This window comes from Calonectris borealis, chromosome 1, assembly GCF_964195595.1.
Source record: "Calonectris borealis chromosome 1, bCalBor7.hap1.2, whole genome shotgun sequence".
NCBI lineage: Eukaryota > Metazoa > Chordata > Aves > Procellariiformes > Procellariidae > Calonectris > Calonectris borealis.
In genome coordinates, this window is record NC_134312.1 from 127,756,824 (window position 1) to 127,784,805 (window position 27,982).

General features: G+C 34.2%; 1 protein-coding gene across 2 annotated transcripts in view; it reads left to right on the forward strand.

Moving 5' to 3' along the window:
- Positions 1 to 27,982, forward strand: part of DMD (dystrophin) — a 1,244,291-nt gene that overhangs the window by 509,311 nt on the left and 706,998 nt on the right. For both annotated transcript variants that reach the window (XM_075174519.1, XM_075174510.1), the window contains exons 30-34: positions 5,008 to 5,169; positions 14,616 to 14,726; positions 19,109 to 19,282; positions 22,130 to 22,285; positions 27,625 to 27,795. In XM_075174519.1, coding sequence (XP_075030620.1) covers positions 5,008 to 5,169; positions 14,616 to 14,726; positions 19,109 to 19,282; positions 22,130 to 22,285; positions 27,625 to 27,795 — 774 coding nt within the window. The remainder of the gene's footprint in view (positions 1 to 5,007; positions 5,170 to 14,615; positions 14,727 to 19,108; positions 19,283 to 22,129; positions 22,286 to 27,624; positions 27,796 to 27,982) is intronic.

Genomic DNA, 27,982 nt, shown 5'->3' on the forward strand with positions numbered 1-27,982 from the left:
TAAGATTACCCTTTGTTTCTTTCAAAAAGCGCACATTCATCATTTGACACAATTTTTCTGTTTTGTTCTCCTCTCAAGAGGAGAAGGAATTCTTCATGCCCCATCTCCATGTGATTGCTAAGAGGGCTGCTTTTACAAGCTCTGAGGTACTATCTGTCTGCAGTCATAACCTAAAGAGATAAAGAAGTCCTCCTTGGTATAGTTTGCAGGTTTGGAATACAGCTGATCAAAGATGCGTATCACTTTGGGGTTGAAAGGTCAAATATTTGTAGCCACTTACTTTAAAAGACACACTGTGAAATATTACTAGAATTTGCAGAAGAATTAGTTCTAGCTTGGAGGGTATTAAAAATTCCTCAGCCCAAAATGAATGGTTTGAATGTTAGGAAAGGTGTTTCTAGCTTGCCTAAACACTAATCCACTCTGATTCCAAAAAAAAGCAGAGATTAACACATAAATAATTTGATGCAAAATGTACAAGGATGTCATAATATATCTCAGACACAACTGTTATAACACCAAGAATTTGGGTTAAATTTTCAAGTAGTTTAAACAAGTTAAGAAGGAAATTTAAAGTTAAAGTTTTCTAACTTTTTACTTTTTAACTTTACCCTGTGGTAACATTTCTTCATAATTAGAGAGGATAACTGAGCCAAAAAAAAGAACTAACATATTTCTGCCTTTCTTAACAAACCTTTTTCCATGAGCTGTAACTTATAAGCTAATTAATGAATTTGCTTCTGCATTATAAATACATATACCCTGTAATAAAAGTACCATAATTTTGGAAAGGTTTTGTTTTATTTTTCTCCCACAGCACAACTACTGAGTACTGCCTCAACAACAAAACTCTACTTGGTTTTAACCATAAAACTCTAACCAGCATCTTGGTGACTGCATGTGTGACTAATGTCACATTAAATACATGAAAGGTATTATTTAAGAAAAAAGTGGCGATGTCTATAACTGTAGCTTTATAACATTCAACATTAAAAAATGAGCTACAGTCATAAGTAACTGTTTGAGCACCTCCAGCTTTCCTGATATTTGATCGCCTCTCAGAGCAGCCTTTCTCTTAATACGTCATTTTATATGGATAATATGCAATGTTAAAATTTCCTGCATTTACCGTTGATCTTTGTTAAATTGTAAACAGATTTATGCAATACCCCATAACATAAAAATTAAATGTTATGCTTAATCATAAAAAATAACTAAAAAACTATGAAGACCTGTAGACTTCAATAAAAAAAACCAGTCCATAAATATATTCTCTTTTCTCTTTCATTTGTGATGCTTTCATGATAGTGCCTAACAGCAGATTTTTTGTTTGTTTTTATTTTCCTTGACAGCTGTCAACATTTCACTGGCTCAGAAATAATTAAACAGTTGGTTATTTTCCTGAGATTTCCTACTCAGCAATTAACTGTCAGACACTTCCCTTTAGAGACCAAAGCTTTCAGCTTTACTGACTATGATCTGATAGCAGAGCTATGCTTCCTGTTATGTCCTCAGACCCATTTATACACTACAATGTTAAACCATCTACTTCTTCCACAGAGGAATAGAAAAAACATAATCTTTCAGAGAAAAAAGCAAAAACAAACAAAAAACCAAACCAAAACAACCCCCCCCCAAAACAGAACATCATTAGTTAAAACATTTTTGTATTATAAACATATAAAATTTCAACTTTCACGTGTCTTTTAAAAATATGCCTATATAGATTTTCATACACACAGACATATGAGTTTTAAGGACAAATTTGAAACTCAGGTTCACAGATGTAAGGGTGTAGTATGTCTGCCCCTTTTTGTAAAGCCCTCTAATGTTTACCTCCATCAGTAACTTTCTTTTCTACTGAAAGAGAGGAAGAAGCCTTCTCCATATTGTGGCATTCCCCTTTATGGAATTGATAAGTATTCTGCAATGCCAGTGATAGTGCCAGGGACCTACTTAGTGAACAGGATTAGGTTTTTGAGTCAGCTGTTGTGTACTGGAGAAATATCTTGCATTCCATGAGTGTATTGTACCTTTTGTAAGATTGTTGTGAAGACTTTTGTTATATTTGTTGTGTGAACTGAACAGGCTCAGGGCAGAGGCTTGACTTTAGGTGACCGTGCAGGACGGGGTCTGTTCCCAGTAAGCAACACAGACAAAAAAATTAAAGCAGCACCCATTTATATCTCAGAAAATCATCACAACTGTGAAGGTACCATTTCCCAGCGTTCAGCTGTGTGGTTCCGTTCCCACTGCCAAAATAATTCCTCTCATGTACCACTGCGTTCACGTCTTGGTCTGGTCTGATATTGTCCGTTCATTCATCTAAACTGTTCACGGTTTTTGGAAAAGATGTACTTTCGCATCACTTGGAAGATACAAAATGTCACACAGGTTCTCAGGCTGTAATCAAATTCTCTCTGAGGATAATGAAAGAGGAATGTTTTCTCTTTGTGTGTGTGTGTACATACTTACTTTGTGTGCACATAAAGATATTACAAGCATGCATATATATTTATCTAACTTCATATTTGTTTGAAATCCAGCCATAAAAATTCAGTCAGACTCAGGCAGGGATTTGTTGTAATTATTTCTTAACTTTATCTGCTTTAATATATGATCAGTGAATTTGGGAATGTTTTAATTTTTCCAGTTGCATTCTAAATCAGGATTTTAATATACATAGTTTCTACTGATCTCAGCACTGAGATAACAATTTTTCAATCACTGCATATTTTTCATACAATTTTAAGACTCTTTGTGTGTTTCCATGCAGTGATAACTACTTCATTGCATGCATGCAGGCTGCTCCTGAGGCTGGCAGCAAATTTATCTATAGTTAAGCAATTGCCTACCTGCAAATAGTAGTTAAATGGGTCAGTGTTTAATAAAGGTTCAAAGCTTCAAGTATTGCTATAAAAGTAGTTTTCCAGAAGGACTTAGCACCAAATTTGTGTCCAGTATATTGAATTCTCCAGAAAGCGCAGGTGGTTATTTTAATGACTAATAAGAATGGAGCTTTCTCAGTGCCTTATTTTAAATGGTGAGTTTTTCTGAGCATCAGGACACTGCAGCCCTCAGTATGAATGGACTATGCATGTAGGTTAGTCCTACCAATTATCCAAAGAGATCGGTAAAGGCAGAGAGGTTTTCTTCCATGCTTCCAGGAGGATGCCCTTACCTGTGGGCTGTAGAAAGCTACTTACCCTGTTTCTGATCTAATGTGTCTTTCAATCTACTGTATAATGACTGTATCTTAGCCAGGCTTACAAATCAGTAGTAAGGAGTGCCAAGGTAAATAGAAGTTGTGCTTTTTAACCCTGCTGCTTTGAACAGGCTGAGAACATTGTAATATAAAATCTCAAATCAGATGAAGGTAAAAGTCATTTAAGTAGCAAGCCTTAGTACTGTACTTAGTACTGCACTGCGAAGTTACACTGTTTTAATGGTTCATCTGGTGGGGTAATAATACCTTAGTGGCTCAGTTTCTTCCATGAACACTGACAGCATGGGTCCAATATGTAATGCTCAGTTCCACAGAAGGTTCCTGAAACTGGCAGTGATACAAGATTATCTGATCAGCTGTTTTGAAATAGCATAAAGCAGCTTACAAATACAAATATAGTAAATACTAGTTGGATCCCTATCCTTTAATTAAGTCAAACAGCTAGCAAGAACGCTCACAAAAATTAATCTTTTTCATTTGTTAGATGTGAAGCTCTATAAGAATCTGAGCTCCATGAAGAAGGTACAGATATATCAAGAATTCTCACTGAATTGCTGAGAGATATTTTTGTTCAAGGCAAGAGTTTCGTAATAGCTATGAAATCAAATTAAAGTATAGCTGGCTCACCAAAGAGAAAAAGTGTGATTTGACTTGAAAAATGGCAGGACACCTAGCAATCTTATTTAAAGTGTGCTTGCTTTCTCCCTCCTCCTTTGGTTCATGTCAAAGAAAGATGGTCACTTTATTCTGTGGTCAGCAGTATGGCTGGGCTTGTACAGAGAAAAACTGTATTGCATCTGAGATTGTTGGTAGTTATTATGTACTTTGTATAAAGCAGAAACTGACTGCTAGCCAGAAGCTGCAGTCTAAGTAAAATATGAGTCTGCAGGTGGACACAATGACAGATGGAAGAAAGTACCAGGTTATTTATTACCTGGTAAATACCATATTAAACTGTTACAAATAATATTTAGAACTAAGCTGTTTATGTCAAGTGTTTAAATATACGCGTCTTTTAAGGACAATTTGGAAGGAGAATTTATTGTTCTGATTTGTTAAACCGTAAAGGGAGCTCCTTTGAAAGGAAAGCATCCTTCTCAAAAAAAGGATTGTATAAATGGTGATGGTAGGTAATCCACTGTGACACACTGGTGGAGTAGAAGCAAGAGTCAACTTCCTAGACTAAAAGAGACTATGGTTAGAGTGATAATAGATTAGGCAAGTCAACAGACAAGATAAGACAAGGATCCATCTCTTTTTTTTTCCAGAGTAGGCATTGCCTCTGTTCTGGACAGCTATTTATACTTCATATAAGAGAGCTCCTTCTCAAGAGAGTCTATCCCTCTCACTTACTGAAGTGGATTGTCTCAGATGGGATTGTGATGACAGTAACCCTATTCTCAGTAAACAAAATCTCTTGAACTATATAATAAGATCAGGAGGACCGCTATGCCTCAGAATGAAAGACTGCACTATCAGGATGGCTTTATTATGCAGCTTTGCCAACTTCCACTCTGTATAGAAATCCTCAATGCATGCATTGGTTTTTCAGGGTCCTGCATTTTTTAGATCTGGGGGTTTCTTTGTTTGTTTCCTGCTAAAAAGAACTGAATGGGTGGCAAAAAGATGCGAAACTTATCATACAAAAAGGTGGATGAGCACAAGTCACGAGTACTATTTTTGATTCTTAGCCTGCATTTTTTGAAAAAAAAAAATTGTGGGAAAAAATGTATTATACTTATTATTACTGTGAATATTGATAACATTGTCATTGTTTTTAGGCTGTGAGAAGACAAAAGAGTCTTGAACAGAGTATTCAGTCTGCCCAGGAGACTGACAAAACCCTCCGTTTAATCCAAGAGTCTCTTGCTGTTATTGACAAACAGCTAACAGCCTACATTGCAGACAGAGTTGATGCTGCACAGGTCCCTCAGGAAGCACAGGTAAGTTATATACAGGTTGAACTGATGTGCTTACTGGTTTTCTTAATCAACCGAAGAGTCTTTGGTTGTCCCTCAGCCTCATATTAATAACGGGTATTTGCATTATGAAAGTGCAAGTAAATTTTAGGTAGGATTACTTTGAGAAGTTCAAGCTAATTTTCTAGTAAAGTCGTATTTTCCTTCTGTTTTATATTAAATACCTGTCCAGAAGATGTAAAGAACTATAAATGTCATGGAAGACTATGCAGTAACTTTAAAATGACAAAGATAAAAAATGTGACCCTTTAAAATCCAGTTCCCATTCTAGAAAGAAGAAACTCATCATCTTCAATACTCTTAGATGGCTCTTTTACAAAGTTGATTACATGGCCTAGGGATTGTTACTAGATTATTGAAACATAGACAACATTGTTAATTATTTCATGATGTGCACATAAATGTACTTATACTTCAGTTTTTACAGCTCATGTAAGTTTAACAGAAACAGCTTTTCCCATTCTTTAGAAATAGTTTATTGAGCCTTTGAAATAAAATTGTACATCTAATTCTCATTTTTACTCTTTCATTGTTTCTTCTATAACGTGTGCTTTACTGCAGCATTAAAATTGTAAGAATACAAATTAAATAAAACCAAATATCTCTGGTATAAAATTATTAACAGTCTACAATATTATGTACAGCAACTTTTCTGTAAATTCCACCTAAATTTAGGAAGTCAGATTACAAAAAAAACCAAACAAAAAAGGCTAAAGGGAAATTGAAAATGAACACTTTATAATGATTTTAGAAAAGGCATTCAGTTGTGTTTTTTTCTGGCATGCCTGCCGAGTTTTAAATCATAAAAAATAAGTGTCTTGTATAGAGTAGTTTAGATGATCTTAAATATATTCAAAGCTGAATATATGTAGCCCTGAAAATCATGTTTTATCTCATTTAAAAGTAGAAGTTTCCATGTCTTTTGAATGAAAATGTAGACAGATGTACCTTTCAGTTGCTTTTTTAGTGCATGTATGTTTGCAGGTACATGGAGATATTTTTATGTTTATGTGTCTGATTTTAAAAAGTTATATTTAGAAAACAGGATCGTATTTGCATTCAGTCTTATTTTGAAACTGATTCTAATTTATTTGCTTCTAACTTACATCAGTATAAGAATAGAACCAGATTCAGATGAATTATTGTTCCAGTTTGAATCCTAAGCTATGTTAGCTATTAGTTGACCCTCCTGAATTATTTTTCTCCTTCCTTGCAATGTGAATAATGTAAACAATTTTTTGATTAAATAGGATACAAATCAGCATTTGTTAAGGATGTATCAGTTTAATTTCTCATCTTGTAATTATATAACTGTAATACGTAAGAAAAATTTGACATGAAAGTGTGCTTTTTTTCTGGTGTATTTGGACCCTTACATTGTAGTAATTTTTGGTGGTGCTTCATATATCCCATGGACACTTCTGGTTTATGTGTGTCCTCAAGTACAATATTGGCAATGATCACAGACTGTGTAAAAGGAAGTAATTCAGAACTTCAACAACTGAAGCAGCATAAAACTCAACCAACCTTAATTAGCACACTTTCATGGGAAAATTTCAGCTCAGTGCTTTTGCAGAACTTGTTTTTGTTCTGGAGATTTTATTGTCTGATGTCAAGTTCACCTGATTATGCTATATCCACTGTGGGTAAACCAGCGTAGAGGCTGCTGAGTTTTTCCCTTTCATGTTTTCATTTTAAGATGCCAGTGAGACCTAATGAAAAAAACTTAATTAACAACTGAACAGATTTACTGCAAATACTGAAGTTCTCTGAAGTTCAGTTGTGAAGTTCTTTAAAATCCTTAGAGGGAAAGGGAATAAACAATCAATTTTATGCAGCTAAAAATACTGAGTCATTCCTTCAGTGAATGACCATGCCAACCAGTGGCAGAATAGGCACATATTGAATGGTCCTGCAGAGCCTCTGCTGGCACAGCTCTTTTGTAGAGCAGAAAAGAGTTCATTCATATAAGACATCCTACTATAGTGTCTGCACAGCTGGAATGGGAATCTTTCAGTCAAATGATGTTGGTTTCTGGGCAGGGGTCAGTTTATCCATGCTGAGGGATTTAGCAAACTGTTCAGCAATATGTGTTGCATTTCTAAAAGAACATATGGGAGAATTTATAATCACAAAGCTGTTGAGGGTTTGGGAGCTTTGTGTGTTTGCTTCAAAAATTCAAATCTGTTTAGAGCTTTGATAGGAAGAATAATCTTTGGTTCAGCTGATCGGAAATGAATCTGAGAAAACAAAATTCTATTTAGCTCCTCTTTTTAAATGAAATGATCAGTTTAGTTTATTCAGAAAGTCGACAGAAAGAAAGGGGAGTTAAGTATGTGCTGTTCAAGTTCTCCTTTGGATCATTTTTTGATTGTAAATTCTGCGTGCTTCTTACTCCACCATGTGGCACTGAGAATTTAATGCTGGAGAGCCACTGCCAACTCATTTTGAGTACAACTAAAGATGCTGTATTCAGACAAAACAATCTAACAGCAACCGCACAGATAAATCAGTTCATTCCTCAAGGTGTAATGATGAAAAAAGCTCAAATGAGGTAAAGCTTAATACAGTATTCCAGAAGGAGAGATTGTTTGTATGCTTGATCTCATGATCCCAAATGAAGTCTCTTTAATTTCTCTAAATTTATCAAGAAAATACAGGGAATGAAGTCATCATCACAGGACTTTGCCAGTTGCTGACTTTTTTTCAAGTACTCTTTAACTGACAGGAAGAAAATAAATCTGTACTGAACAAATTACATTTATATAACAAATTATTTTTCAGATAATTATTTGTAGCTTTGTTATTAAATAGCTTCTGGTGGGAGAGAGAATCTCCACTTTCTACTTCTGTTTAGTCTGAGCAATTACATGGGGGTTTTTGTATTGTGGGACAGAAAATACACTTATTTCACTTCTCGCCTGCATGTGACAAATCACTTGTCTGTTGTTCTCCCTGTAAACTTACTTAACATGCAGTGTGAAGAATAAATGAAAAATATTGTGTTTCTAAGAAAAGCAAAAGTGATATACTTTGTCTTTTCAATAAATGGAATAATTTCAGTTCTGTAGTGATAAGCACTACACGCCTGACTATTTTCTAAGTGAAGATGGTCATTAATCTGTTTTTAAAATATTGTTGTGCTATGTTCAAAACCAAAGTTAATGTGATGATATAATGGCAGAGTTGTTCAGTTGTGCAATGTTACTTGACACGAATAATGCCATGCTTCATTGCCTTCAGACTAATATTTTGGGACAAAGAATTCACAATTGTCTACTTAGTAAAATGTCTAATGTTAAAGGTGTTTACACTTACTTTTCCTCTGCTGGAAATTGTGAAAATTATTTTGTTCAGCCATGTGTAGATCAGTGGTCAAAGAGGGAATAGCTGATAAGCGTTATTCAGAAGTGTAAGCTTACATTTTGTTAAGTATTAAGTTTGAATATCCACACAGATTTCTGTAGTAGACAGGTTCTCACACTCTACACATCTCCATAGCATCTGAACACTGCATTAACTGTGTTTTAACTGCACAAACTGCATTTGTCATGTCCAACTTATTCAGTCGTGCCTTGTCAATCATGTTTCTATCCTCTGATGATTTGCTCTTCTCATTTGGACTTTTCAGTTAATCTTTCTTGAAGAGTAGTGTCTAAAACTAAGTATGCTGTTCTTGTTGAGACTTACCTATGTGTCATTCCTGCTATAACATCATCTTCTATATGTATTATATGTTTTTCTTCTTTTTCTGCAAAGGTGTGACATCATTGGCACATATTCTTTTTGTGCTTTTAAAGATGGGTACTTCATTTTTCTAATCTTCTGGTACTTTGTTTATCCTTCCAGAGTTTTCAAAGGTAACCACTAACAGTTCTGAAATTGTTTCAGATATGGTTTTTATGTCTGCTAGAATCATGATCTTTCCATTTATAAAGATTAACTTACCAGAATGCTCTCTAAATGCTTTATTTCCTCCATCCATTAGGCTGAGATCTGACTCCTTAGGCATTGATACCAATTGCGAAAATAAGCAAAAATGAGGTTAAACTGAGCACTGTTCTTGAAAGCTGTTAGACTAGCTAAGTAGTATTTAGAGAAATACAAATCAGAAAACCTAATACACCAAGAAGAGCTGGCAAGCTGTTCTCTGCAACTCAAGAGAGCCAAATCTGCAAATTCATATCCAGGCGATTTTAGTGTAAGAGTTATTGAAGGACTCGTTAATTACAAAGATGTATAATTTGAGTTCATAATTTGAGTATACAGAAAAGCAGAGAACAATTAGAAGTTCACCGTTTTGCCTGAGTTGTGTCATATTGTCATCATCTTTTTGTGCAACTGCAGAACTCATAGGGTTGCTGTCTAGTCCAGGCCTTTTTATGCAGTAGATCTTAAAGAAACCCATAGTAGAAAAGTGATGTTCTAGGATAAACTTAGACCTTGTTTTCCTAGAACAAACAGTGGAAGAAACTTAAGGTAATGTAATTGCCCTTGCCTTCAGATCCACCACTCACGGTTGAACGATTTACTACTCTGGCTATGTAATTTTCAGTTCTCGAGAATCAAACAGTATTCGATTGCCCAATACTTAGTAATGCCTGATGTATTTTGTTGGAGGATGTGGAATAAGGACAGGTGAACATGGATGTAGTAGAGGATAGTATAACTGCTTAGTTTATTTTGTATAGCATGTTTTACATAGCATGTTCTGCTTAAAAATATCTATGAGAAGGGAGCAGCATATTTATTTTCTGGCATCCTCCAAACTAGGGGGAAAACCTTCTATCTGAGAACAAAGATGCTGAGCTGGGAGCAGCTTCTGGGAGCCCAGTGGGACAGGAAAGGACATTACCCATGGGCTGGGGCGTGCAGCCTCCCACTGCAGGAGCACCTGCGAGAGCAGGGGACAGTGCCACAGCCAGCCCTCAGGGGTTACCTACATCTACCTACCATAGATTCTGCCTATAGCTCAGGATGCCGCTGAAAGTTGCTAGGCAGGAAAGAAATCTTGTGAGGAAAAGACCAACCTTGCAAGGTCAGAGAGAGGTATAAAAAATCTTTCTGTTTACTATGTATAACCCAAGAGATCCAAGTGTCCTCTCTTTAAGGAACTATCTGTCTCTAATGTATCACCCTGTGTTTCCATAAATCTTTACTTTAGAAAGGAAAGCCTTTTGACGGCTTTCATTAAACTTCCCATGGAGAAAATAGGACATGTTTCTCCCTGAGGGTTTGGCCAGTTTTTTGTCACAGAATGAAAATAACCTTTTTGTACAGGAACAGGCTTTATAAATCATGTTTTTAGTTAGTAAACAGGAATTTAGTGAATATTTTTCTGCAACAGACTTTAAAGAGAAAGAGAAATCAGAAGAAAAAAAAGGAAGTGTGGTTAATTCTAGCAACTTTATTTTGACCTAATCCCTTTGCTGTAGCAGTGTTTAATGAACTATAATTCATTATGTTTAGTGTATTTTTTGTGCAAGTTTATAAATCAGATTGAGACTAGTAAATTGGCCACTCTCATTACAGTGCACGCCCATATTTCACTATTCTTTGCTTATATTAAATATTGAAATATTGAAATATTTCAGTATTAAATATTGAAATATTTCACCTATTCGTTGCTTATTTTAAGTTCAAATGACATCAGGGTTCCCTGTCCCATCTTGGAACGTGATAATATACGTCACTTGTATCTTTCTTCTGGATTTATCCAGCTTTTGAGAACTTATCAATTTGCTGATCTTGGTAGGATATTCAATATTGACTGCAAAGTAATTCCTCCCTGTGTTATGAATTTCTGGCAACTAATATACAATACAATAAAATAAGGTCCAGCAGCATGAAATTAAGATGTCTTGGAGGATAACGTGCACTATAATACACATCTCCTGTGACCTTGCCTCATTCCTGAAGTAACAGAACCAACAGAGTCTTCTTCCTTCTTAAGGAGCAGACAAGAAAGATGAGGGGTTTCCCACAGTCCTGGGGTGGAAAATGGTATCCCTGACCTGCCACGAGAAAGCAGTTTCACCAGTGTGTTTTCCAGAATGTCTTTCAAACTTTTTTCAACTTGCTGATACTACGTCAGCTGGAACTGTCAGCTCTTTCTGTAGTGTAGTCTTTTCAGCATTACTCATACTAAAATCTGTGTTTGCACATTGGATGTACAACCCATCTAATCTTGTCTTTTCAGCCGTTATTCCACAATATTAGTTCTACTCCACAATTTATTCCAAAAATTATGGTTTTGTATTTTTATCCTTTGGTTATAAATAAATCACTTCTTTTTAATTAAATACACAAGGTTGGGGGTTTGGCTTGTTGGTTTTTTTCCAAATTACTTTGCATTGTTATGATTTTGCTGATTATTGCTGATTGGCATTTGTTTTTTGTAAATATGATGACTGATTTTCTAATTACGGTAGCAGGCATTAGTGGGAAGTGATATATAATCAAGCCTTTTAGTTCAATTTTCTGCTGCAAATAATGTTACAGAGTTTGTTTCTATGCCCTGTTACCTTTTTTCTAAACGCTGTTCTCAAAGCATGAGTTGCAGCTAGGTTTGTGACAATTTCCAAATGAGACAAATAGTCATGTTGATTCTTTTGGCTTTCCTTTCTCTGATTCAAGATAGGAAAAGTTTTTCCAAGAACTAGCTACACTGCCAATTCTCTGCTTTTTGCTGTTTATATAGCAAGGCTCTCTGCATTTCACTCCTCATCTTTTTAAAGTTAAGACTAATAAATGAGAGAAGAAATGTATTGCATGCCCTTGGGACTGAAATCCTTTTGTTCTAGAAGTGATCCTCATGAGAATAGGCATAATCAGTGCCTTTGGTCTTGTAAATATAGTATATAGTATATGTATATAGTTTTTATACATATACACGCACTTATATTTTAGTTTATATATATATATTGCAAATTAATAAACTTCCTGAAAAAAATGCCAGTCATGGAAAATGAGAATCCTTAACCTGTAGGACAGAATAATTTAAGCACAGTGATATTTATTAGTTACATACACCACCTTATATTGTGATGTTCTAGAAATTTAATGAAGGCAGTTTTTGCTGCAAAGCTTTTACTCTTTATCACCTACTCTGACATCAAAACACAGAATTAGAGAGAACAAATATATTAGAGGAAAGCTCTCCTGCATAGCAATTTTTAAAAAGTAAGATAGAACAATCTCCATGCAATGTCCCATAATACCTAATTGCTTAAACACTACTCTTATCTGTACTGTGCTGTTCTGACTTATTCAGATAAGAACTGTTCAATTATATGCTTTCCAGAGTGACTCTGAAGTTCAACAAAATAAACTGGAAAATACAACCAAAATCAGTTAATTGATGAGGTGTAGAAGGAAACAGTTGAAATATTTGACGTGATATAGTATATTTTTCTGACATTCAGACTTGCTTCATCCTTGTATATACAGTTCTGACTTCCAAGACATCAAGAAATTATTTGTCTTCAGGAGCTAACTAATGCTGATTCACCACCAATAATTTGGTCTGTGTGCTGCACAAACACAGAAGATAATCTTGTAACAATTCTAGTACACTTCAAGGGGGAAATTTTAAACTTAGACAAGGAGAAAAGAATAACTTCAAAATATACTATTTAATAAACCTTTTCTATTATTTGCTCCAAATGCTACTGGCCATTTAGTAAATAGTCTTGACAAGGAGAACTCAAAATATTCACTATGAAAAATAGAAAATGTACAATTATGAAAATTTTAAATGAAAAATTTCATCTAAATTGACAGCTTTCTGTCAGTCATTTTGCTTTTACGAGTGCTTTGCTTCAGAAAAATATTTAATTTCTCTAAATAATACTGGATAGTTTAGAATTGTAAATATATTTTCTCAACTAAATTTAGTAATGACTGAATAATTTGCTGTATTTTTGTATCTCTTTTTCTCTTAAAATTCACTTTAATACATTTCCAATGTAACTTGTGAAAAACTGCTTTCAGTGTAGTATTGTTATATACAAGACATTATAATGTTATACAAGTCATTATAACCATGTAATACTCCTATAAAGTAGACAGCATACAGTGTACACAGCTTTGTACTTGTATGAAGATGTTATTAATAATAATGTATATATTAATTAATAATGTATGAAGATGTTATTAATAATAATGTATATATCAATTAATAATATATGAAGATGTTATTAAAAATACCTATAATTTTTACTTATAATCAAACTTTAAAGGATCAAATTGTAATTTAAAATCCCATTTTCTTAATTAGCATAATTCTTTATAGCCTTTTTTGAACTACACGATTTTCACATTTTACAAGTTAATGTAGTGTAAGATAAATGCATGTGCATATATTTCAACTTATAGCTAGTCTTTAGTGTATCTGAGAAATGTTTGTATATCATAGAAAAAAAAAGATTGAATCTAAAATTTCTTTTTAATCCAGGAACAATGGCCTCACCTGTTTCCTGGTGGGAACATACCTTGTCTGTATTTCATAGGGTAATTGTTCTCAGTAGTGCTTGTCTAGCAATTTTGCTAATAACAGTTTCTCATTTTCTAACAATTTAAACACAAAAATATGTGAATTGCTCTAAATTATGTTGTATCAATATACATTATGGGAATTCTTTTCCATTACATTGCACTAGCCAACACTGCTTAAGTTAATTGTTTTGTGTAAGGTTGATTTACGGTCAACCAACAAGGCTGATATTTCTGATATTTCTCTTGGGACGATTTGATTGCATACAGGTTTTGCAGAAACAGATAACCAGAAATGTGTGTTAGAAAATGGATTAAGTTAGTGTATTAATGAACTACATGTCATTGTGCATTTACCATATCTACAGATACTGAACATAGATTCTGGTCAGGAATATGCCACAAATTGTATGCTGTTTTAGATATAACACAACTCTGTGAGATGAAGATGTTGTTATACATACAGGATACTTTGATCAATTTTCTCTGAACTCACCTGATGAATCAGTGGAAATAATAAGAAATAAGAATAGTGAAGCAAATCACTTTTCTATTTGTATTTTTTAAATTTTCTTCCCAATGATAATAGTTGCTTTCCTTCAGATAAGAGAAATCTATGGGGTTTTTGCCTACAATTTAATCACAATTTCCTTAGCAAGATTATGTCATTACTGTCACAGTGTCAGAGTTATATATGTTTGAGCAAGAGAAGGTTTTATTATGATCAAGAGAAACTAAACTGAATAATTTACGGGGTAGTGAACAAGTAATTCTTTGAATAATTTCCTCTAATGATCCCGTATATAGTGTAGTACTTCTGTTTAATATCTTTCAAAATCAACTGTTCCACATAATATTAACAACAATATAAACATTTTCTTCAAACCCTGCTGATTACTGTCTTTGTTTTTCAATAGAAAATACAATCTGAATTAACAAGCCATGAGATTAGTTTGGAAGAAATGAAGAAACGAAACCGGGGTAAAGATGCTGCCAAAAGAGTGCTTTCCCAAATTGATCTGGCACAGGTATGCAAATTTTATTTCCTCCATCTTTCCTTCACTGATGCTAACAAACAGCACGAGTAATACTATTACTATAGTATGAAATGTTCTTAAGGTATCTCTTCTGTTTTAGCTGCTCCTTTCTAGCCAGGAAATTAGTGTGGTTAAAGCATACCATCCATATCTTCTTACTGCTCATTTTTCTATTACAGCCTTCCTAGCTAGTTGGCAACAGTTCTAGGGTACACAGAGCTGACATAACCAACTGGTGGGGACACTATATAAGGGGTGTTTTGAATGTGCTGCGGTTGCAAGAAATAAAACCACAGTGAGGCTTTTTGGTATACCTTTTGAGGTATTTGAAAATATTTAGAGTTAAAAGCATTTTAAAATATTTGGAAATATTTGGTAGAACTGCATTTGAGAGACAAATCTATGCTGAGCAGTGCATTATCATCATCAATTTAAAATGTTAATTAATGCGTTATTTCATCTAGTTTAATAGACATAGAAAGACCTGTTTGAAACTGAAGAAGACTTATTTAACACTTAGGAACAATATACATTTTTACCCATTAATCTGTGATGGGTTGTTAACTATTTTTCTGCTTTTGTTTTTGGCATTAGTGCCAAAGTTCCCCAGGCTGCAAAACAAATTATCAAAATTCCTTAGGAAAGACAAAGAATTTCATTATGGTATTAACACTAAAAAAGGCCATCTTTTTCTTCATCTCTGTCAAATATTTCTAGGTATCTTAGCTTCAGATTTATATTTATTATGGATAACATCAATGGCTTTTTAACAGTTAGTTAATGTTTCCTCTTATCTACAGGACTAGCTTTTTTTTGTTGATAATATTTATGTTTCCTTATTTTTCTGTCTTTCTTCACACTAACTCACCTTCTTATGGTCTCTATGGTAGCTGTGATGTTGCCCGTATTTCATCAGTGAAATGCAGGCATCAGATGACTTTGTATCTAAATGTTTATAAATTCAATAGCATGCAAGGGAGCACTACCCTTTCTAGGTGCCTTTTTTTTTTTTCTTAATCCATCTTTGTGCAAGTATTTTTTTCTTCAAAAGACTTCTCTAGATGATCATAAGCATCAGTTTGAGTTTTGACAAATTGGTGGGGTCATTCTGAGAATCCATTTTGCTTACATTAGATAAAATATGAACAAAAAATTGCAAATGTACATGCATAATGTAAATATTAACTACCAAAAAGGGTAAAAGCTGAACCCTTGGTTCCAAATATTTATGACGATATTTGATTTTAGGCCAGTGAAGTCTCTTGAATTCTTTTCCATCATTGTTCAGTGTCTTTGGTAATAAATCACATTTCACAAGATTTGTCTTTACTTACTTTTTTCCTGAAGAACATTCTCACTTATAAATAAATACTAGATGCATTTCTTTTATTTGTGCTAAGTAATATCTCTAATTTGACATATATTTATTCTAATATTATTTCAATTATCTAGACAGAAAGTAAACAATTATGAAAATAAGTAATTTCAACAAGATTGTGAAACAACTGTTAAGTGACCAAATTTATTCTGGCTTTTTGGATTACTCTAGCTTGAGAATTAATTTCTGGTTTTTAAATTTGAAGGGAAAAGGACGATTAGCAAAATAAAAATCTGACATAGTGATTTAAGACCTACTTAGTCCTACTAGGCTAAGAATTGTTACATGAAAGTGAAATCTTCTCTGAGGAAGGGCTATTTTTGGAAATTCAATAGTAAATTCTTTGCAGGAAGAAATTATACAGCAGACAAATTACATTCTTGTTTCTTTATTACTTTCATCTGTCTTTTAAGGTAAACACACTTGTCAGAGTAAAAAGATAGTTGACTCCCTTCCCTTACCTCATTACTAATTCCTAGTGATATTTTAACATTATTTAATGTAATAAAATATAAAAGAATGTTAAATCTCTAAAAATATTTAATTACCTGTAGTTTTGCTTTTGAATAACTATGGATCCTTTGCTTCTAAAGAAGACATTTTCCTCAAATCAAAAAGGAATGATACTGACTTAGTTGTGGGCTTTTCTCTTCTCCCATCAGTTGTTGCTGTGCACTTTATCTAGGCCAGCCAGGTTTGCCTACTGACCATGAAGTTTCAGTATTGCTGTCAATTCAACTGTTGTTGTGAAGTCAATTCAGCTGACTACACGTTTTAGCATTTAAGAATTCTTATGTTACTTCTCACCAAAGATCCATTTAGCCCAAAACCGTATCTTTGGTAGTAGCCAGAAGACAGTGACGAGGTACACTGAGGTGAACATTATGTGATGCTTCCCCAGTGATTTGCCGCTGAGCAACTTCTGCGTCAGAGGTATTTAAAAGCTCATGTCTAAATGCTTTCTGAAGTCTTGTAAATTGCTGGAATCCTCAACTTCATTTACATCTAGTTACACAATTTAACTGAATACTATGTGAAGTAGTCCTTCTTTTTGTTCATTTTGGTTTCCCAATGTAAGAGTTTAACTTGCTGTCACCTTCTTCATGAATTTTGAGAAACAGTTAATAATCATTTGCTAGTCAACTTTTTGCATATCACTAATTTTAATCCCCGTCAGTTGTCTCTTTTCCAGACTGACTAGTATGTTAAATCATATTGAGGCCTCTAGATGTATATCTTTGATTGTCCTGTCATTCTTCTCTACACATTTTCTATTTGTATGTTTTTTGAGATGAGGTGATTAAAAAGGCACACATTATTCCGGCACGATACAGATTTATACAATGACTTTTATACTCTGGCAGGTATTTTCTTTTTTGTTTTTTATGTTCCTAATCATTCCAAATACCCACTTTGCTTGTTTGGCTGCTTTTAAGTATTGAGCTTATATTTTCTTAAAACTGTCGGAGGTAAATATAAGTGTATAACTGTTATAGTTATCTATTATAACTCAAGTGAGAGTGCTAATAGATAATTTAGATCCCACGTGTTGTATATCAAGCTTAGTGTCTCTTTTGTGATGTAGATTACTTAATTTTTGGATGAATTAAAAATAATTTGCTTTTTTTTTTCCTATAGATCCTCAGTACTGTGCAATCCTTCAATGACTCTTCACAGATGGCTTTAATTTTCTCTACCATTAATACCGTCATTCTCTCTCTTTTCTAGATCATTTTTAATGTCTTAACCAACACAAATTGTAACAGATACTGATGTGACGTTGCAAGCTTCCCACAGGGCTTGATCTTCATTAAGTTGAAGTGTCACAAGAAGATGAAAAACTAATTAAGTATGAATTTAGTGTATGCAAACACACTGAAAAAAAAAAAAGACCACTTATTCCTATCCTTTGTATCCTATTTTTATTCAATTGCTCACTTATTTATCTAGGGAAAGACTGCCTTTCTTATCCTGTTGGATCTCAATTTCACTAAGAGTGTTTAATGAGGAAAGTTGTTGGAAGGAACTGCTGAAATCTGCACCGTTCTCTGTGTTACCCAGAATTGTCGTCTTCTCATGATTCCTGCCTCCTTCACAGAAATCTGATAGATGTGGGAAGCATTTTTAATAATGCTATGTATAGGCTAATTCTATTCCTTATGATAGTTTTTCTCAAGTTTGTGTAGTACGGACAACACTGTATTGGTATAAAGTGTTCAGTATTTGAAGATAAAAAAATCAAAAGTGTGTTTGCAGATGCCAAGTTCCTATTTAATTAGCCATTTCTTAGTAATAGTCTTTTTTTTTTTTCCAAACAGTAGAAAAACTTATTCTACTAGTACTTTGCTCTGTACTTCTAAAGAGAAATTAGTTCTTATTCAAGTAGATAATTAAAGTGCCCTTTTTTTGCTTTATTTTTAATTGTTTCTCCTCCCCTTGAAGTAGGGATCATGTGAGCAAGCAATATAATTAATGGACAAAGATAACAAATTGTGAAAATTATGAAATTAGAAGCCATGCTTGTCATGGCGTTTTCTGCCTTCAAATTACTTTCTTTTTACTCTAGCTTATGGTTTTTTAAATTGAAATAGAAATCAATTTTATACTCTAAATCTCAGGTTTTGTGCTAGACCTATTTACAGCCCAGTGACTTTATTTGGGTTTCTTTGAGGGACTAAGAGCCATTAAACCCCTGTTCACTCCCCACCCCCCAACATTTTGCATGTTGGAAAATACAAAAACACTCCCTTTCTTCTGTTGAGTATATGGGCTCACTCACTCTGCTGCATCCAGTGCCCTGGACGATACAAGAATTTTTTTCCTCCTGTGAAGATCAAGGTTCTCTGCTGCTGGTATTTTCCCAAAAAGTTTTAAATTCTTTAAAAAAGAAACTACTGATTGATAATGGATTCTAAGTATTCTGAAATGCATCTAAGACTTGGCTTCAGTGTTGATTTGATTTCACATTTACTACTCACCAATGCTTACTTTTCAGAAAAAGCTGCAGGATGTCTCCATGAGGTTTCGCTTGTTTCAGAAGCCAGCCAACTTTGAACAACGCCTACAAGAATGTAAAAGAATTTTAGATGAAGTGAAATTGCAGGTGCCCAGGTTGGAGATGAAGAGTGTTGAGCAGGAAGTAGTACAGTCACAGTTGGATCATTGCATGGTGAATATTTAAAGATGCTGTCTTTCTATTTGTTTGCTGCCTGTTCTGCCTTTCAGATTTAAAGTATTTTCAATGACGATGACAATATTTCTTTGGGAGATACTAGAAAAGATTCTGAGAAAGATTTTAGAGCAAAGTTATGCAATTTAAGTTATAGGAACCTTTTTAGTTAAAGTTTGATTTTTTTCAAGGAGAGGAGGATAGAGAGAAGTATTTGATTCTCCTTGTCCTACTTTTCTTGTTTGCAAGTGAGGTGAGAAAGACATTGTACACTTAAAATTGTATTCAATTTTAAAGTTTCCCAGGATATAATAACATGGTGAAATAGTTCTAACAGTCTTGCAGTAACTTTTTCCTTTCTATATGTTGTTCTCTTCTTCTGTCATGGCAAAGACCTCTCAGAAGCACGGGATGCTAATTAAATGAGTGAAAAATTTTGAAAATATGGATTTATATGGAGAAAGCTAAAAGTTACGGAACGTTGTCTTGAATTCAGGATGAGAAACAAAGTATCAGTTACTCATAAAATTGGGAGAAAAAAAAAATCAAAACATTCTCATTTCAGTGAATTTTCGAACAATGGTCATGCACTTTCACTATGTGAGAAAGCCAGTCAGGATCCCTTTCTAATTCTCCCTTCCCATCTTGCATATGAGTTTATCTCCCTGGATTCACTCTGTTTTCCACAAGATGCTACGGTCATGGAACTCTGTGATTTAACCAAAAGAGATGTTGCAGTGAACAAGTCCATTCTAGCCAGGAAACACAAAACATATGAGGAAGATCTGTATGTATCCCTTTCATATCCCTGTAATCCTGTACCCCTTTACTGTTGAAGGGAGTAAAGATAAAGATGAACACCATGTGCTTGATGATAATAAAATGGAGATTTTAACAGCAAAAATCAGGACAATCAGATCCTTGTCTTCAGCTGTTTTTTTTTCCTGGAGCGATGGCATGCCTGAAGATGTTTTTTTTCCCCCTCAAACTCTTTCAGATCTCAATATAAGAATTTAAATTAAAAAATAAACCTGGAACAAGTCGATCTTATTTCTTTACATCTTGGGTTTTTCTTAAGTGCAATTACCCCTAAATTCATATTCTTATCAGAATGATAAGAGGCCCTGTAATTAGAAGCCCTGTACTGAATTAAAGTATCTTCACTCGACAGCTAGCTGTTGCAGCCCTGTCATATTCTATGGAAGACTTACAGTGTTTTTAGAGCATCTTTATCTACAAAGAATCTTATAATGTTTCTATTTAAAAAATCTAGTCATAGTATCCCATCAGATGTTAGCCAGTGTGCATCATACAACAGCTTCCTAATTTGTTGACAGGTTTTCAGTGATGAAGAATGTATTTATCATATTAAGCACCTAGAAAGCAGTTGGACTATATACATACTAACTTTAAGTAAATAAAATAACAACCATGTTAAGAATTGGCTTGGTAATTAACTTTAGATTATGGAGAAAATGCACTTGGGGTTTTTTTGTTGTCAGATCTGCTGGAAAAAAAGTCTTGTCTTTACTATCCAGATGTACTAGACACAGATTTTACATTGCGGGAGATACTGCTGCTAAAAGAAAAGCTCAAAAAATTACAGATTAAAAAAATACAGTGTCATTTATTTTTCAGTTCTGTCAAAATATATGAGACAGTAAGTTTATTTTCCAATACATGATGGCAAAATGCTGGAACATAGAATTAAGCTAGACATCTCAACAATAAAGCTGCTCAACAGCTTCACTTTTTCCATTCTTCATGTACCTGTGTGGTAACAGACACACTGTATCTCTGTGGAGTCTTTTTCCACTGTGGAGTTCAGTAGAATTTCCATGCCATGGCAGAATTTATACTTAGACTAAAAAAAAAAAAAAATTCAGCTTCTGCTGTGCTTACGTGAATGTTAGTTGTGCATTTATGTGGCTGTTAAATGGCTTGAGTTACCAAGTCATATGTTTAGATGATGATACCAACTTTCTGCATATGGAAAGAAAGAACGCTTTCACTTTTCTCAATATCACTCATTTGAAATATTAGCGAAATGTATTGTGTTTACAGATTGCTTGCATGCCGTTGCTTACTGAACAGCTGTTTATCCCTTGTTTTTTGCTTAGTCATTGAAATAGTGCAGGAAAATGCAGTGAATTATATATAATATATTTTGGTTTAACCTCATTACATTACTTTTTCATGTAGTTTTTTTAATTACTTGATCTACTAAGTGTATACTAAATATTACACTTAGTAAATGTAGGGGAAATCCTCTATGCTACCAGTCTCTTGATTTAGTAGTATGAAAAACTCAGATTTTTAAATGAATTTAGTGGCTATTTGTAGTTTAAATACATCCAACAGGCTGTATGAATTGACAGAAGACATCTGTTGTTGTTTTAAATACTGCATTATCTAAATCGGTTTGAAAACAACCTTTGTCATATCTTAAAACAATTAGGGATGGCGTGTACTTTCTTAACTATGACATTTCTACCATTGGTTTTGGTGACAAGTCTTTGAAGCCAATATTAGTAAAGATAGGCTGCTCTGAATCTGTTAATTTGAATTCTGATTTAGAAACTGATCAATTTTTCTCATAAACTTTTTTTTAATACACACACACGCTCAGGGTGAGTTTTCTCTATCTTTAGGTCACATACCACGGTACCTCTCAACTCCTTTAGCTTTCCAATGGGAGTGGAAGGTGGTCAGAGTCATGCATGATGGTGTTTTTATACAGCAAACAATGCAAAGACTTCTAGTGCATCTTTATAATACCTTCAATAGTCTTTTCTGTTTTACTTGTTTTAATGGTGGTATATCTTTTTCATATTTCTATTTGATTAGAAATTATATAAAAGCCTGAGCGAGGTGAAGTCTGAAGTAGAAACAGTGATAAAAACTGGGAGGCAGATTGTTCAAAAGCAGCAGACAGAGAACCCAAAAGAACTGGATGAAAGGCTTACAGCTTTGAAGTTGCAATATAATGAATTGGGTGCAAAGGTAAGCTCTGTGTTTTTAATACAAAAGTATGCCCTCTTTTTAACTGGCAAAGTGAAGAATAATCTTGGTATGGTAAGTAGACAGGGATTTTTATTGGTTCCTTTCAAGGCCCTCACATTTTCTAAACGTGTGACAGAAAGAATGGAAGCAAAGGCAGTCATTAGGATGGCTATTCAGTTGCTCTGAGAAAAAATAACCTTCTAGAAAAATATAAAATTCCTTTATTACAATTTAAAATTATACTTTCTTAATGTTTTAATATTTTTTTTTCTATTAGTTCATTGGTTTTTAGGGGTCAGAGGGATGTTGTTTTGTTGTAATGCCTCAAACAGTCATTTGTTTCCAAACACTTCAGGTCAGAAAAATACTTAGTTTTTGTTTGTGTTTTTTTCACATTTTACTTGAAGAACTACTTCATAAAAGAGAGAATTCTACCTTTTAATTTTCACTGTACAGCTCTTTAAGTATATCATTTCCATTTGTTGCTGTTCAAAAATCTGTTGAAGGAAAAATTCTTGCTGCTGCAGCTTTCATCGGGAGGCATTTGTGTACCACTCTACTTTTACCTTATGAGTTATTTATATATAATTAACCTTGTAGAATCAATCCCTGTTAATTTCCCAAGTACTGTCATTCCTTGTGTAAAATTTCCACCTATACATCATGTATTTCTTTATCAATTCATATACAATTAAATTCTGTTACACTTCCCAAAAGGAGAATGTTTTTGTTTACTCAATTTTTCCTAAAAGTCAACTAAACAGACAGTAGGAAAGACAGACTACTAACCAATATTAGCAAGACTGTGACTGAAAAAAAAATTGTGTGTCAATCCCTAAAGGCTTTTTATTCTGGGTCTGTGTTATCTATGGAGTGTGTTGCCTGCTCCTGAAGTACAATCCTCTACATGGACCTTTGAGCTCTGAAGAGGAGTTGTGCATTGTCCTAAAGACGACTTTGTACAAATAATTCAATTAACAAATATCCTTCATTATTCTGTTTTATTCCTCTTGCCCTTATTAAAACTATCCACAGAACTTCTAGAAACTGTAGGATTAGAGTAAATTTGGTGCTGTAACTGGCTGAATGACGGCTGTGAATGACAGATATAGTTGTCTGTTTATTTCTAAAATTTCTATACTTCAAATATATGAAGTAGGACAGAATGCAAATTCTTTATTTTGTCAGATTATAAATTATTAGAACCATAAATTAGTACCAGCTAGGAAAATGAGCCCATTGGTAATACTGAGAGTCAGTATGTGGTTTAAACACGTAATGATAATCAAGCCCCACTGACTACCGTACAATAAAAAAATAAGAGTAACGTCACTTTTGTCAGAGAGAATGCTCATTTGGGAACCTGAATTAAAAGAGTTCTCTCTCTTGCTAGAAAATAAAGGTATTAAGAGACATCAATCTTTTGAGTGTCAAGAAAACTGAACAGTCTGTTTCATTAAGGTGTGGATAGCTATCATTTAAGATTAGATAACATATTTGGTTTCTCCATTATTTTAGAAAGGACTGTAGCATTTATTCTTACATTATGTTTAACGTAACAGCAGACAGGTGCCATTGTTATAGGAAACCTTTCTTAACTAATGAAGGGATAAAAATGTGCCATTAGGAAGCCATTAGTGATCTGAAGTGAGCCGTATTGCAAATTAATGGGTTTCAAAAATCTGCAGTGCTGTGTTTAGCTTTGTTGTCCTAGATGTAATTTCTCACGTTTACTTTTATATAGCATGGTAGTTAACAGTTTTAGAGAGAGTCACAAAAGCCCAGAGATAGGTAACGTAACTTGAGGCGCTGTGAACCTAGGACTTCTTCCCCTTAAGAAGAATGGGAAGGTGTGGGGTTTTTTTAATTTGTTCCTTTTGTTTTTAGCATATACACATATCGATATAAATACCTGTGAATAGTCCTAATTGCTTAAGTAGTATCAGACCTTAAACCTCTCTTTGGTCTAGAAATGAGTTTTGTCTGTGCAGAACATCAAGTTTTGCCCCTCATTTTTCAGAAAAATATGCTTTAAAAGCATGATCGATAATGTTGAAACTTTAGCAGTGGCCTCAGTGTAAATAGGTTTGAGATGAATTTGCAAGAAAGCAAAACGTCATTTGAGTATCATGGTGTAGTGGTTGCATTTATGATAAATATTCCATGCCTGTGCTTACTTATGCATTCACTTGCCCTTTTTCTGTCTCTCTCTGACACAAGCACATATACATGTATACATGCAAACTACTATATTAAAGCTTGGGTAGTTTGTTAGTTGTGAGTGGCTGTGAGGTAGGGTCTGTAGCATCCTTGTGTCAAATCTCTGTGTGGTAATTCATCAGAACAGGCAGCTGGTCTCTAAAAGAAAGTGGCAGTAATAATGTTCTTGCTGCTCTCCTAAGGGCATTGCGTGCAGTAGGGGCTATTACTTACAAGGTCGGGTCTTTCTTCACAATAGCACTCCTGCACAGGAGTTTTTGGCTGTAAGACTAAAAGGCTGTAAAATACCTTTCTTTTGATTCAAATATCTGCTTTTCTCATTTTATTTTTATTTATTACATCCAAGGATTCTTGCGAGTAAACTATTTAGCATAGCTAAAATAGCTTTACAATATAGAGAAAATTTATGGAGATAGTATGTTTGGTATCACTGCATGAAACAGAAGGCCTTTAGAGGGCACTGTTTCCTATTTTTCTTTAGAAATACATCTTTACATTTGAAGTACAAATAGAAACTAATTAATCAATAACCTCTGGATATATACAATGTACATGGAAATGGTGTAATATTATTGATATTATATACAGAATTTAGAGTTGTATATAGCAACGCAAATATTCTTTCTGTGTTTGGGTATGTATCAGTAACTTCATTTTATAGTATACCAGGTGTTTAGGATTCTTACACAGGCATTCACACTTAGGGTAGTGCACTCTGCCTTGTGTTGCTGCTAAGTACCTGCAAATAGTTATTTACAATTACTATTAATACTCATCAGAAGAAGAGGTGAAAATTTGTGTGGATTCCTGGATCCATGTGTGAATGAAGCTCTAAAGAGCTGAGTTTTATGGTCCTTCCCAGGGATTTACCTCTTGGCCTGACTGTAGGTTCTGAGGTTTCATTTAATAAATTTGGCATACAAGAAGGCACATAAAGCATATTCAGTGAAGAAGAAATGTTCTGAGATTTTAGTAGTAAGCCTCTACAGAGTGATAATATACGATCAGGGATGTATTATTGCTTGTTCCCTGGGCAAATCTGATCTGTTTACTCAAGGATAGCAAAAGCCAGGTACCTAACCTCATAACATCCTATTACATTTTAAAACCTCAAACTCTCCTTGGCAGTAGAGATAGGAATGAATTTGATCATTGCACCTCTACTTGTACTCAAACAGTGCCAAAGCCCAAAATAGTTTTAGTAGATATTGATACCAGTTTTGGACACCTGACACTACTGTAGACAATTTTTTTCTATTTAAAAATATTTAAATAAATATCGGTGGCTACAACCTCACTTGATTACTAATTGACGTGCAAGGTAATTAGTAATTTCTTTTAAATATTAGTGACCTACTGGACACTTTTAATCCACCTTCTTTGATTGACCTTTTTTAAACTTCAGCACAACATAATTTATTAATTTGTATTTTCTAACGACCAGTTGCCTAATGTCTATCTGAGATGTCTTCATTTATCTTCTGCCTTTTCTACTAAGTATGTGGAACCTTCTCTCTCTTCCTGAATATGCTCAGGGGCTTGCACGGAGGATTTTGTCCCCTATTCCTCCAGGTTACACCAAAATGTAGTGTAAGACAGTCAAGACAACATAAATATTCAGCCTTCTTTCCAGGTACCATGTAATGTGCTTAAAAGAACTTAAAAAATAAAACAGAGATTGTCCACAGTACTTCATGTCCAAAACATTCAGCATATGAAAAGGCTAACCGAAAAGCTGTGAGTATGAAGAGGTGAATATAGGGATCTAGAAGATTGGAAGCTAGTGGTGGAGGGTAAGACTTAGGATGACCTGAAAGGTTGGAAAGTGTGGAAGAAAGCAGAAAGGTGCTGCAGATAAGTCTGTGGTGAAGACTCCCGTCAAAGAGACTGGGAATCAGTTCCATGGGATGTGTCCTGGGAATTAAACTGGGTGAGAAGTTTCCTGGAAATGTGAACAAAGGTTAATGCTCTAAGGAAACTAGAAGTGAGAAAACAAACTGCTGGGAAGGGGGAAGAATTTGAAAGGTGACTATGATGGAAGATGGAGGACTGTGGAACAGAAGCTTGGGATTACAGTCTACAAACTGCACTGTCTTCAAAACATCTGTAATGTAGCCTACTGATAGTAAATGCTTGTGAAACTCTCTAGAAAAATGTGTGTTTCAACTTTCTTTTGTTGATTTATTTAGTACAGATGCCTAATCTTTAGTCAGTGCCAAACAGAATCAAATGAGGACACTTGAGGACACCTTTGTGTTCCCCCTCTGTATGAACATAACCAAAATACAAGTGTTCCTATTGCGAATCTGACTGCATGCTGGGAGCAACGTGCATCATATTAAAGTGGCAGACACATTTTTGATAAGGAGGTGGGAGGGGAGCAAGAGAGCTTAATAAAGAATGCATCAAAGAATGTAATGCAAACTGTACGAGTTGCTCTGCAGTGACCCAAATAAATGTTATTAAACCACGGAATGGATTTGCTAATGAGACACATTTCTGCTGATTTTTAATTTATTTTTCAGTTTACTTTGAAAAGAGAAAAAAATTACAAATTCCTATGCAAACCTCCCTATATTTAAAGAGTATTAAAAAGACAACAAAATAATATGCTCAGAAATTAAAAACTTAAAGTTAACTGTGCTGCCTCAGTTTGACATCGTTCAGTGATTTTTGTGTTTCAAGATGTTGGTGTTTCTTTGGCAGAGAATTTTTTTCTATGTAATGTAGCTACGCAGAGAAAACCTTGAGGATTCAATATCAGTATATGGCCGTCTATATGAAAATATACTCTTTGAAGGGTTTTGACATCTATTTTGTGTCTCAAGGAAAGCCTGTTAATTCAGTTGTTCCAAATTAGTTTGCTATGCATGACTTCAAAACTAGTCATGCTAGTTCAAACTCAATGTGTCTTTATGCATGTTTTTTCTTATAGGTGTTTGCATTCTAGCAGCAAAATTACAGACCTAAGGCAAGACATAATTATATTAAAAGTGCAACTTGTTCTGTAAAATTGCAAGCTAAGCTTTTATAGAAAAGTGGCATGTAGAAAATGGTATATAAAAATCATTAAAATCGTTTGACTGAAGAGTTAAGAAACACATGTTTTCTTTCTACAGGTGACAGAAAAAAAGCAAGAGTTAGAGAAATGCTTGAAATTGTCCCGGAAGCTACGAAAAGAAATTAATGCTATGGCAGAATGGCTTGCAGCAACAGATGCAGAACTGACAAAGAGATCAGCTGTGCAGGGGATGCCTAGCAATTTGGATGCTGAAATTACTTGGGGCAAGGTAACAACGTAACACACGCTGTACCTTTATATATCTCAGTTTATGCATATTAAAGAAAGATGGATTTCTTTCTTGATAAAGAAAGAGAATAAAAATTCTGGCGTTTTAATTAGTGGAACTTTATAACTGTTACGGCATTATCTCACGCTAACATTAATGCTCAACAAAGTTTAAACCATCTTGTCTC